At 36.4% G+C, this 13,361-nt stretch overlaps 1 protein-coding gene across 1 annotated transcript in view; it reads left to right on the top strand.

Annotated features, from left to right (window-relative positions):
- LOC112561689 (solute carrier organic anion transporter family member 4A1-like) overlaps nt 1–8,602 on the top strand; it is a 29,599-nt gene extending 20,997 nt beyond the window's left edge. The window contains 6 exon segments of the mRNA XM_025234304.1: nt 248–449; nt 693–855; nt 1,823–1,943; nt 1,946–2,003; nt 3,196–3,260; nt 3,545–8,602. Of these exon segments, the coding sequence (XP_025090089.1) occupies nt 248–449; nt 693–855; nt 1,823–1,943; nt 1,946–2,003; nt 3,196–3,260; nt 3,545–3,945 (1,010 nt within the window). The 3' untranslated portion in view covers nt 3,946–8,602.
- The last annotated feature ends 4,759 nt before the right edge of the window (nt 8,603–13,361 follow it).

Here is a 13,361-nt window from a genome sequence, read left to right as displayed (position 1 = left end):
AATGTGTGTTAACATGCATGGCTGCTAGGATGGAAAAGCTACATTACTGACCATGCATACCCAGTATTGTACATTGTAGATAGGACAAATAAAGGAGCAAAGGTTAAAATACAGATTAAAAAAATAAGTTCTCAACACAAATTTTAGAATGTTTAAGGTTCACTGTTGGTCATGGATTGTGCTGCAGTATTACAGAGTGAAAGGGTGAGTGATGCGTTATGTTTTTTTTTTTTTCACTTGCATACAGGGATGATAGCAATTCCTGCAGCAGGCGGTGCAACATTTGCTGGAGGATATATTGTCAAGCGCTTTGATCTGACCATACGTGGCATTCTAAAATTTTGTGTGGTGGTAACCATTATAACTGTTGGCTTTGGCTTTGTCTTCCTCATACACTGCACCAATGTGCCCTTTGCTGGTGTCAACGTCCAGTATGCTGCGGGAAATAAGTAAGAAAATATTTGTGTGGTGTATATATGTCTGTGTGTTTGTGTATGTGTGCTTGTGAATGTGGGCATGCGTGAGTGTGTGCATGTATTGGTGGGATTTGAGTTTGCGTGCATGCTTCTTTCTTCAAATCTAAATGTTTTGTACAATATGGTCAATACAGAAGCAAAATATTTTACTTTTTTTATGAAACTCCCCATGTGAAATTATGCAATACACACACATCTATCTATATGTCTGTGAAGCTTTTCAGAAAGGAATGGTCAGCAGCTTGTGGACACATGCAATGCTGTCTGCAATTGTTCACCTGATGAGTACCTGCCTGTGTGTGGCAGTGATGGCGTTATGTACTACTCAGCCTGTTTTGCGGGGTGCAGTGACATAATCAGGGAAGACTCAATCATCAAAGTAAGTTCTCTTCACATGTGGTCTTTTATTAAAGTGTTTCACCTTTGTTTGGAGTTGCTGCACATGGCTTGTCTGGCTGTGTTTTTTCCCTCCTGGATTAATACTGCTAAGGGTATAACAGATCATAGAATTCATAAGTTCTTTCCTCCATTCTCTTGCAGTCTACTTACATCTTCAACTAAAAAACAGTTGATGACATGAAGTGTGACATATTTGACAAGTCTGAATGGGTGTCTACAAAATATATCATTCTTGTGTTTTTCCTATAGGCAGCACTTTTAAAATAGGTATTTTAAAGCATCTACATCGTGCTTTTTACAAGAAAGATGTTAATGTATTCTACAGATAGAAAAAATGATGCAACATCTGTGAAGCAAAACAGGAACTTGTTAGGTCTTATTATCAACTTTTTTGGCTGTCTTAATCTGTATCTTCTTCAGTTAAAAGCCTGGCAGGAAAGAATGGTTTCAGTCTGGCTGAGTGAGGTGAACATACTTGTAAGGACAGATGGAAAAAATTAGTGGAAATAACCTCTAGGGTAGAAGAATGACAACTTGGGTAGTTGGCACTGGATGTACTCATCCCCCTTTCTCCCATCAAACCATTCTTTCTCACCATGAGACTAAAATTCAGCCTTTAAGATAAAATCATATAAGGTGATAATTTCTGTCATATTTGCCTTGTTTCACATTAGTTACGTCTCCTTTATTCATGTTTTAAAGTGTAGTAGTGATAAAAGGAACAGCAGCTTCCACAGTACTTGAGCTGAACACTGCTCTTGGGGTCAAATCAGGTTATGCTGAATGATGCTTGGTTTACCATTTTTATAGAAAATTCCAAGCCTGAGTTATCCTCAGGGCTAACGTGAAAGTTAAGATGTCCTGAAACATTCTGTTATGTTTATTTTGTAGTTACTAATGCATTATGTGTTTGTAGTTATAAAAGCAGTGATTGCATGTTTTGCCAGAAATACAGTAACTGTAGCTGCGTGGGCTATCAGCTGACACCCTATGATAATGCCCAGTGGACAGCTGAGAAGGGAAAGTGTAAGAGTACATGCTCCTGGTTACCATTATTCTTGGTCCTGTTTGCCTAGTCATGATTGGTGTCTTCATAACTTCAATGCCAGCACTTGCAGCCTCACTGAGGTAAGTAGCACAAGGTTTTCTTTACTGATGGCTAGAAATATTAGAATTTTAACTATTATAAAGTTTCCTTTCTTTGTTAAGCATTTTTATTTTGCTTTTATCACTCTCCAAGGCCTTATATAACTGGTTAAAAATTAATACTCATCAAGAATTGAAACAGTGAATAACTTTACCAAAAACAAAAAGAAACAGAAATAAAAAAGTATGGTTATGAGTTATAAAAGTTGTAGTCTTGCTCATCTTACAATGCAGCTAGTTAACTAATAAATATGGCTGAGCTAAATTTAAACAATGTTAATGCATGCATAGCTTTAGAACTTTCTTACTAATCAAAGTAGTCACAAGCACACTCTATCTATGCTTTTAATGCTGAATGATACAAATGAGTGACATTCAGACCAAGTTAATGCTTTTTTTGCTTTGCTTTTCTTTGTTTTTGGACAAAGTGCAATATTAAGTGGTTGATGATGACAGCAGCAAGTCAGCTAGGCAGACTTGAGTTTATGATTGAGTAGACTAGTTATAATGGCAAAAGTCTGTGCTTCCTCATACTTAGAACAGAAATGGCATTAAATATAACTATACATAAGTATTTCTGCAGTCTAAGAAAAAAGTACGCGGACATAGATTCTATTTCTATTTTTGTTTTAAATGGCGCTCATTACAAAATTTTTAAATGGGTTGCCTGATGTATAATCAGTCATACAGCCACAAATTAGGTGAATAAATATAAAAATAATGAGAAAATGTATAATATAGATATAAGACATATAGCAAAGAAGTATGTGTGCACAATGGGAAAGCAGGAATGAATGTTTTTATTTCAGCTGATATGTATATCATGTTGATGTATCTGAAATTTCTTTTGTAAGAAGTATTTTTTTTTTCATCATAAAATGCATGATTGTTTTAATCTTCATAGTTGACAAAGATTTTTTTTTAAAGAAACATTCTTGGCAGCCCATATTTAAAAGATAATAATAACTGTTCCAACAACAACAATCATTGATAAAGGTCTTCAGTGGATGAGAGATAGTAGAGACAAAAAAAAAATTTGTAGCATTTCCAACTGTTTATTTTGTTCATTTTGTTACTTTCATTCTTTATTTTTTAACTGTTAGCATTTTATTATCTTATTTATGTTATGAGTTTTTTTAAATAAATAATTTGTTCACTTAAATTTTTGTAACAGATGTCTTCCTCAAGATAAGCGATCTTTTGGACTGGGCATTCAGTGGATAATAGCAAGATGTCTAGGCAAGTTTTGTATTTTATTTTTTTCATTTGACTACTACGTAACTTATCATGTCATTTTGATGAACTTGACATTATGGAAACATTTGTTCAGGTTATGCAGTATCAATGCATGTACATATACATACATGTAACATACATCCATTGTCTCCTAGGGCAAGAGTATTATACATCATTGGTCACTTTTGAGAATGAAACCCATCATATTGTAGAAAACAAGGGGATGAAATAAAATTTAAGATATAAACACACAAAGTCAAACTGACTGAGAAATTTTATGGTTGCAGGGTCCATCCCTGGTCCTATCTTGTTTGGGAAGGTTATTGATGTGACCTGTGTGTTGTGGCAAGATCGCTGTGGAGGAGAGGGCGCATGCTATTTCTACAACAACATGCAAATGAGCTACAACCTACTGGCCATTGGCCTTGTGTTCATTGTGCTCTCTGTAATCTTCTTTGCTTTGGCTCTAGTGTTCTATAACGCTAAGCCAGCTGTTGAAGAAGACAATATGCTAACAGTCACTGCCAACGGCAGTTCCATTCATTCCAGCCTGACTACACTTACCATGGTTTCCACTCCTGCGAGTACTCCCACTACAGAAGTCCCATTCTCCTCCATAGGTGATCAGTCTTTTGACAATGGTGACCCTGGGATTGACACGGAAGGCCAGAACTGCAAAAAAAATTAGCATTCCTGCTTGTGACAAATAACTTAAGTAATTTTGCGTCCTTGTGTATTTCTTTCTTCAGGTACTTTGTGTATTGTGATCTTGAAATTAGAAAACTATGTTCTTATATATACAGACTCATAGATGAGATGTGTATATAGAAGCACTTCACAAAACCTGCTGAAGTATTTAAAAATGTTCATACTTTAAATTATATGTACATAATAATCTTTTTCATTCTTTTTGTTTATTAATCAGTTTGTCTCTCTGATGTTTGAGAGATTGGCAAGAGGGCATCACTTCTATTTGTTGGCTGCTACTGTAGGACACTTGAGTTCATGTTTCCATGTTCTTCTCCAGGTTTCTTTAGGCCAGGGATGAGAAACTTTTTTTCCTCCAAGGGCCATTTTGATATTTATAACATTATTTGCAGGACATACAAAATTACTGAAAAACTAGCCTGCTTTATTTGGTTAAGATATAGTTTCGCCACATTAAAAGATGTATGTGTATAGTCCCAGACTGCCTGGCACTGGTGTCCTTTGAGTTGCCACAATTTGCCCTTTTGTAATTAGGTGCACAAAAAATATGCTCTGCTTCTATGAAGAGCATAGTGTTTGGAGTGTAAAATATATGTTTATAATTAAAGGGTTCCTAGAGAAGACAGTATAGTAACAAAACCTTTTTTACCAGATAATGCTTTTTCATTTGTTTATCCTTTGGAAATCCCTGCAAGGATAACTTTGGACACTTGTAGGCAAACTGTATACCAAGTTACATGGCAACGTCAGTGATTACTGTTTTATTGTATGAGCCGACATGGTCGAAGAATGCTGCATGTATCAACAGCTGATATCAAACTGTAAGTGGTCTACCCACAGTTCGGGTGAAGGTCACATGCATGCTTCATTCTCCGATATTGTCCATGTAGGCCACAGGAAGCCGACAAGAAGCATATGTGTCTGTCCTGTCATGTCTTTCCTGTAATGGACGTTCCTTTTTTGTCCCTCAAAATGTGTCATGTTATTGCTGTTATTCACATAATATACATTTTGTGTTTTTGTGAAAAAAAATCATAGACATAGCTGCCTTGGTGGACTGGATCAAATGGCGTTCCTCACTCCTGCTTTAGACCCTTGTGGCCTCTTCTTAGGGTGTCTAGTGGATTGGAGTGGAGTACTTTTCTTTTTAGTGTGGTGTAAGCATATTGAAACCAGTGAGTGGTGTTGGCCAGAAGAATGGATGTTTATCACCAGCATTTTCATTTCCCTGTTTTCCAAAGCTTTAAGCAGATGTTGGGCAATATATGATGTTTCTGACTTTGAATATTCATTCAAAATATTTGAAGCACAAAGAGGTTTTATCAGTCTTCTCAAGTACAAGAAGACTTTAATGCGGTTACTATTGCTCACCATGCTCTTCCTAATGCAAGATGTTTGTTAACCACCAAACGTGGGAAAGTAACTGAGAAAAGGGAAATAAGAAATGAAAAAAATACAAACTACAAAATATTATCATTTATCTCATTCCCAGTTTACTATGACCGGTGCTCACATACCAGAATATGCCTTTGTCTTACCGGCGGTTGCATATTAAAGAAAACAGTTTATTAAAAATATTGGCATAATTAAGACCCAAAGGGCAGCTATAACAAGCATTTTGGGGTCTTAATCATAGTAACCTAGGCAGCTAGGTTCAAAATCAGCATTAAAGGCTAACTAAAGTAAACAATAAAGTAATAAAATATTTTGGTCTTGACCTTTTTTTCCAAAATGCAGGTGCTGTTGCCTCAATTCCTTTACCTTGGTGCTTTCCATTTCCTTGGCTGTGGCATGTTTTGATCATGATTAAAGAGAGTGCATAAATATGCATGTCTGTGCACGCTCCTGCATGAGAGAGAAAATAAAAATCAAATCTTTCTTTTCAGCTTTTTAATTAAATCGGGTAAACTTAAAGTCTAACAAAATTCTAGATCAGAGTTAACAAAAGGACTATAGCAACTATTGAGTGACATCAACATCTCCTTTTGCAACTCCAAGCCATTCCTTTCAAGCTTAAGTGGACTAACAACCATCATAAGGCAATCACTTCAGAATGTCTCTTCGAAACAATTTTTTTCCTCTATGCAAGGTACTCTCTATTGAGACAATACTGCTTGCTGTTTTTCTATATTTGGTGTAAAGATCTACCCCCTAATATGTAAAATAATTTTGAGTGGGTTTCAAAGGCTTTTTGGGTATTTCAAATCAAAACTATATTTCCTGGTAATTACTTGATGGTATTCTTGAAATGAAAGTAAAGATTGAGTTGAACTTCAGTAAAGATCTCCAATACTATATATTTAAAGAAATGTTTGAAAAGTACATGGGTGTTAATTAGATTTAATCCTTCAAGATGGAATAAAATATTATTTGATGTTACAATCTTAGTATGTTTGCTTGAAATATGTAATATGTACAGTGTGAAGTAAATAACATTTTAGATAATATTCATTTCCTTTACACTCATGTCTATGATTAAGACTACCTACAGTCTGCACCATGAAATGGAATCAAAAGCTTTATTGAATGTACATTTAAATCTATGACTGGTATATATATATGTGAAATTTTTTTGTACTATACTTTTCCCCATGATGTTTCTATCTCTAGATAAACATTATAGCAATAAAGAAGCTGTGCCAGAACTACCTATTGCGATTTCCTGTCATGCTTAGAAAAATGTTGTTTTATATAGGTAGTATATTAATTATTATGACAGTTGTGCTGGCATATGATGTAAAGATAGATATAAGAGATATTTCTTGTCAAGGTTATCTGTTGAACTGATAAAGTGTAAAATTTCGTTTTGACATGAATCATGTTTTTTAAGTCTGATAAATTGTGAGACAAATTCTTCATATTTAATTTTCACCATTTCAATGCCAAGATTTATCTCAAATTTACATGTGCTGTTTTTCAAAACAAATGCTGAAGACCTTTTTGGTTTTTCTTTATTTATCAAGCAATCATACACCATACTTTTATGCTGCGTTAAAAAAAAAAAAATGTTGGGTAGCATATTATTTTTCAAGTGCTGTTGCCACTTGTGTACATAATCACTATTTTCTGCCTCTAAGGAAATCCTGGCAGCAATATAATTTGAGACAGCATTGTGTACTGGCAGCAAAGTGAAATAAATGAATTTTAAATATAATCTGAGACAGTAACATATCAGTGCACACAACTTGCTCTTCTAGCTCTGAGCTTCAGACAAATGTGATTGGAGCATGTAGGCCTTAACAGACCAAATTGTAAGGACCATATTGTAGCTGAGAACTTGGCCAAGTGTTTTAGAGACACACTACATCTGTATTTACTGCATAATCCCAATTACTGTTGCTTCAGCGCCAGTGACCAAAGTTTGCATGACAGCTATAGCTATAGAGCTGAAGCCAGTGTTACTAGGAATTACTTGATCTACATCATCCTCCGGACTGCTTTTCATTTTGGGCAAAAGAGAAAAATTCTGATATTATTTACTCTACAGTTTCCTTCAGACGCAACTTGTTTTCATAATGATACCAGATTTTTATCATGCATGGACAAACTACTAAATTGTTGATAAATTTTTTTTATTATTAAAAACAATCTGTATCTGTTTGTGATTGTTTGTGTTTGACAAAAAAGATGGGTAAAGCTTTCCTTTCAGCAAAAATGCATATGCCTAAAGATGTGACATCAAATATTAAATGTTGTGATGAAGATGGGTCTTACATGTTCAGCATTGTTATTAAAATGAATAATATATGTTTATTGATGTTATGAAAATGGATGCTTACTTTGGAGGTGCTAGCAGTTTGTTGTCATGCATTATAAGATAAAATGTGACTTGCGTGTCTATGAAGGTGACAGTTGTTCAGTGTACTTGTAAGCTGCCTACTTATTCATTACGTAAATGTCTGTTGCCTGTTGCTATTACCTATTATGAAAAAAAGCTACATTCTTAAGAAATGACTTTTGTATACACACATTTTCACAGTTCTTTAAATTTTTGTGCCTGATACAGATTTGAAGAACAGTAGACACAAGTCTCATGAGAGTACATGTGTTGGGGAATTATGTTTTAGCATGCAAATGGTCCACACTCATGTTTGTGCAGAATATTTACTTGTATGAATCCTCACTCCCAACACGGACAGAAGTATACACAGGGTTGTGCGTTACTGACACATATATTATACAGGCACATGTGCATGCAAGCTCAAGCCTGTACACGAATGAGGGTTCACAATGCCAACAGACTTACAGTTAAGGATATTTTGAACACTCTTTGATTGATGCAGCTCTGATTTGAAATCGTAAAAAGTATATGCTACACTTTGTCTATGATGTTATCAAACTTGCTGATGTTGCACAAAATACTTGCCTTGAATATTGCTGGTATTGATGAGCTGATCCTAGTGTAGTTATTGGAAAAATGAGTGATGATTTGTGTTGTATGGAGGCTGCTACTAAGGCATCAATAATGCATCTTGGATTGAACATCTGATAATAGATATCACACAGTTGTTGAATATACATCACATACTAAATTGTTTACAAAAGAAAAATTTACAACATATATTTTATGAAATAATTTATTGTGAATTTATTTTGTGAAAATCTTAAGCATGAAATAAAAGATATTGCAACAGGTATGTACACATTACCAGAACCACAAGTATGCTTGTATGTGCATGTGGTGTATATATGTATCATCATTTTATTTCCTTGACTGGGTCTGGCCAACCAGTAACCCAGTGGAACAAGGGTTAGCACGTCACCAATTCAGTGAAGGTTGGCTGTCCTGGGTTCAGCATGCAGGACATAAAATCATTTATAAGTAGTTCAAATTTCCAAAGGACACCATTTGCTGTCCAGAACTGCGTGTTAAGAAGAAGGTAAGTGCAAGACATTATAGCACCAAATCAATCTCACCTGTTATAGGTGCTACACAGATTTAGTCAAATACACTTTTTTCTTTTACTTGCACACTTCCATGTATAACTAGAACCATAAAAAGATTGGCAGGAAAATTTCTGTTCTTAAAGTGAAGGATATATTTTCCTAGTGTCTAAAATACTTTTTTGGCTAGAAATTTTAAAATGTAGTTGGTAATATTAGTTTAGTTTATTCCTTGTTGCTCCTTTTGAGGAGCTTAATGGCCGCAACAACATCTCACCAGCGGACCCGGATTTGGGCAGCCCCCTTTAGCTGGTCCCATGTGGTCCCGACGTCCTTTGTCTCACTTTCAACTGTTATTTTCCAAGTCTGCTTTGGCCTCCCAACTCTCCTCTTCCCCTGATGGTTCCAGTCTAGTGCCTGCCTGGCAATGATTTGCGCAGGGTGTGTCCTATCCACCCCCATTCACGCTTTTTGATATCTTGGCTAGTGGCATTTTGGTGGGTTCTTTTCCACAGGCTGCTGTTGGACATCTTTTAAGGCCATCTTATTTCCAGAATATGACATAGGCATCAGCTGGTAAAGGTCTGGAGCTTGTTGTTGATGGTAATTGTCAGTCTCCAGGTCTTAGAATCATAGAGTAGGACAGCGTTCACATTGGTGTCGAAGATGCGGGGCTTAGTGCTGAAGGATAATGCTTGGGAGTTACAGATGGGGTGCAGGCTGTTGAAAGCATGCCTAGCCTTGTTGTTGCGGAGTTGTAGCCTTGTTGTCATCATCTGCTCCACCGTCTCCCTACGATGTGCTTTCCAAATCTCTCTGTATCTGTCTCTCTTTCACACACACACACAAAGAAAGGAGAGAGAGGAAACATCATTTTCCTAGCAACAAGAAGAATATGTCCATATACCATCTAGCTACATAAAATATATTGTGCAGACACAAACAAAGAAGTCCATACATCAATACTCCAAACTTATTATGTGTTAAAAACCTTTCCAATTATTAAGTAAAGCTTAAGGCTAAGCTGATTAGTAGTGTGTAGTTCATACGCAAATCGCTGTAATCTGAAGTTCAAATGAATGAAAACAATTTTACTCTCTCAAACCTTTCCACCCCTTCGTCCAACTCTCCAGCACACGGGAAGAAAAGTTTCAACGACAAAGGCAAAAGTCTTGTCTTCACAAGTCTCCACAACTACTGAATTATGCTGCACTAGTACTTTCTGGAGAATGAAGGAAAAACACGATTTAACGAGTTTTGTTAAAAGGTAAGGTTCATGTACAGCACGTAGGCATTTTTAAAGACAGATAGACAGATATTTAATCTTTATCAACTACTGAGCACTAGTTTTTTGCCCCAAAACTTGCATTTAAACTAAAGAGATTAACTGGGTCACCTCAGGCAATGAATAGGTGGAGGATTATTTTATTTTTAACTAACCAACTCATGAATTTTTTTACAAGGCATTCAAGGCTGGATCACTGCTGGATTTTTTTTAAGGCATTGCCATAATGGAAGTGAACTGAGGGACCTTCTCAGGCAGGCGGAAGACCGATCCTGCTGATCGCTGTTCAACACGGCTGTTCTCCATCAGAGCTGCCCTACGACTGTTTTGGGATGAGCTGAACTTAGCTGATAATGAAAGAAGTATGATTGCCAGGTTATAGGATCCTGTAAGCATGCTGTCACCATTGTCATTGAATTTCACCGATAAAAGTATATAATATGGACACACAGGGAGTATTTCAAAATAATATCTGCGCTTTCTCATTTAAAGAACTGTTGCTTCCCACTGAAATGCCGTTGGTACATTAAATATAACTAACTCTTCAGCGTCACTGTCATACTTTCCAGACGTTGAATTCTTGCCACAGATTTTTTTCAGGAGGTTCATGAACAGTCACAACATAGTGTGAATAGTCAGCACTATGTATGAACAGTCAGGGCACTGTGTTGAAACAGTTTGTTGAGCCATGCACAGTGGTACCTTATAGACCAATGATCTGAATATAGAGGCCTAAGATAATTCAGAAACCCTCTGGGATGCATGGTATATACTCTGTATACATAAATGTAACAGTAATAATAGTAGCTCTGTGCGTGCGTGTGGACAAATAGGTCGAGAAATGGGAGGCTACTCCTCACCACTCAGGAACGTTTTGATAAAGAGTTGCCTCTCTTAGTGCTTAGCTAGAAATATATGCCCATTTAACAATTTTATTCGATGTCAGAACATTACTTTTCGTTAATTTTTATGACAGCCTCGTGATATTATTCTCCACCTGTTGGAAGCTGTATCAGCCTTTCAAAAGGACGCCGACTATAGCGACTTCAGAAGATTACTTTTCCAATACCTCAAACATATACAGCAATTAAAAGCCATCAACACTCCCTCCTAACAGATATTAGTTTGTGGTTTAACTGGTTCTTTGAGTCTTTCTTTCATCTGGAGCATAAGATGTAGTTTATCTTTCCGTTAATTCAAAAAGAAAACTTTCTTCAAGAATAGAAACATGACGCGTGTCCAAATATCTGCATTATTTAACGCATGATTCAAGAATTTTTTTAATTTACAGAATTAATAAACTTGTTCCCAACCATGTGTACTGTAATAGTGTCACTAAAGTGTGTGCAGTGACCTGGGGGAGGGTAGGAGGATCGAGAGAATGGTAGTATTGAGTAGCGCCAGTATGAATTAATGGACTATATATAGTGCCTTCCCTGGTAGATTGCATGGGTCATCATCACAGTCAGTGACATTAGACACATTTTATGTACATTGTGTATTAAAATGAAATGAAAGATGGCAACTGCATACAACCACGGACGTGTGTAGTTATACAACGGACAGCTCCTGTCATGAAGGTAGGTTACGAGAAGGAAGGTTATAACAAAAATTACACATAGTATCCGAACACAGACTGCCAACCAATAAAACATTTTATTAGAATTTACATTAGAGTTCAAATATTACTTACTATTATTTTGTCATTTTTGGTTGTTGGAGTACAAATCCATGTCAATTTGAATAACCGACAACCGTCTGAAATATGGCTCTTGACCAGATCTCCGACTCTGTGCCTAGTTCAAGTGTAACAAAATACAGTATACTGATTAGTTGACCATTTCTTAATTTCTTGAAGGGAAATAATTCATAGTAAAACAATCTTCTAAGAAGACAACAGTTTCTTCCCTTTCTGGCTATTGAATGTTATGCGCTAAACCTCGGAAGCATTGTAGCCTGAGTAGCCTCGTTCTAGCAGTCAACTATTAAAAAAAAAAAAAAAAATCGTCTGCAAGCAGTCCGAGGAAATTAGTTCATGGCGAGAGTGTGAGCCCGCGTTGCGGAAAGCAGCAGGTGCCACATACAGAGTGTCCCGAGGCGAGTTTTGAACCTTGAGCCGCTTCACTGCAGTGGTGACAAGCCAGTGGTTTAACCACTACACTGCCGGGCGCACCCGACAACAAAACAGCTGACCGTAGCCAGCGAACTGAATTCAAACGAGAAACAAACAGAAACGGTTCCGCAAGTTGTTCACTCTGAAGAAGACCCTTTTGCTTTTCATTCTCAAACTACTATAGTCATTTAAAACATATTATTTTTTGTTGTTGAACTGTTTATAAGATCGTCGTTAAGTAAAGAAACAACTGACGCATGTAAATGGAAATCTGTGAGATTTTGTGTCAACCAACATCGTACAACACAGAACTATGGGAGCAAGGGAGATCACTACGCGCTACGAGAAGTTGTCTTCAACTAACCTTTAGGACTCACGAAGCAGTTGCAAGTAATTGCCGATCACTTTGTTTTAAATGCTGGACTTTCCTTTTTTCAACACTCCATTTACACTTTTCCAAATGTTTAATATCTTTCTTTGAATTAGATTTGTGTTATTGGAGTATGGGTGATGGGAGCAAATAGCATACAGTAAAACACACGACAGTACGTGTTATTAAACTTTTGCAAACACGTTATAAATTTATGTACATCAGATATCAAGTAATTTTTTTTTAGTTTGGGGGCACATGTACAAGTATTCTTAAGATAAAGTAGAAATGTAGGCCAATAGTCATTAACAAAATTTGAGTACTTTTTCTGCCAGTGTACGTTTAGTTTTGGGGTGCTCAACGTGCGCTGCCCGAAAAGGTGCCTCATTCAGCCCGCTCATTTTAATCAGACACAACATATTTTCATTTAAACGTCATGATTCTAGCAAAACCGTCATGTTCAGGTTTATGGCGAGAGCTAACTCTGTCGATATAGTATGCTCGTAGATATGATTATCCCAGTGAAACAAATTTCTGGGTCCCTGGGCAGACAATAAAGTCTGTTTTTATTTTTTTGATTTTTGATTTTTTTCTGGTTTATATTATGTCCAGTGCGGCCCTCGGGGGAGAAAAGGTGGGCACCACTAGTTTAGTCATGGGATGTACCATCGGTGATAATGCATCATGCAAGTAACAAAATGCAAAACTCTTCTTAATATATTCTAAATGTCGCACACAATTTAA

The sequence above is a fragment of the Pomacea canaliculata genome, linkage group LG4, assembly GCF_003073045.1.
Source record: "Pomacea canaliculata isolate SZHN2017 linkage group LG4, ASM307304v1, whole genome shotgun sequence".
Lineage (NCBI taxonomy): Eukaryota > Metazoa > Mollusca > Gastropoda > Architaenioglossa > Ampullariidae > Pomacea > Pomacea canaliculata.
This window is presented reverse-complemented; position numbering and strand designations above follow the sequence as displayed.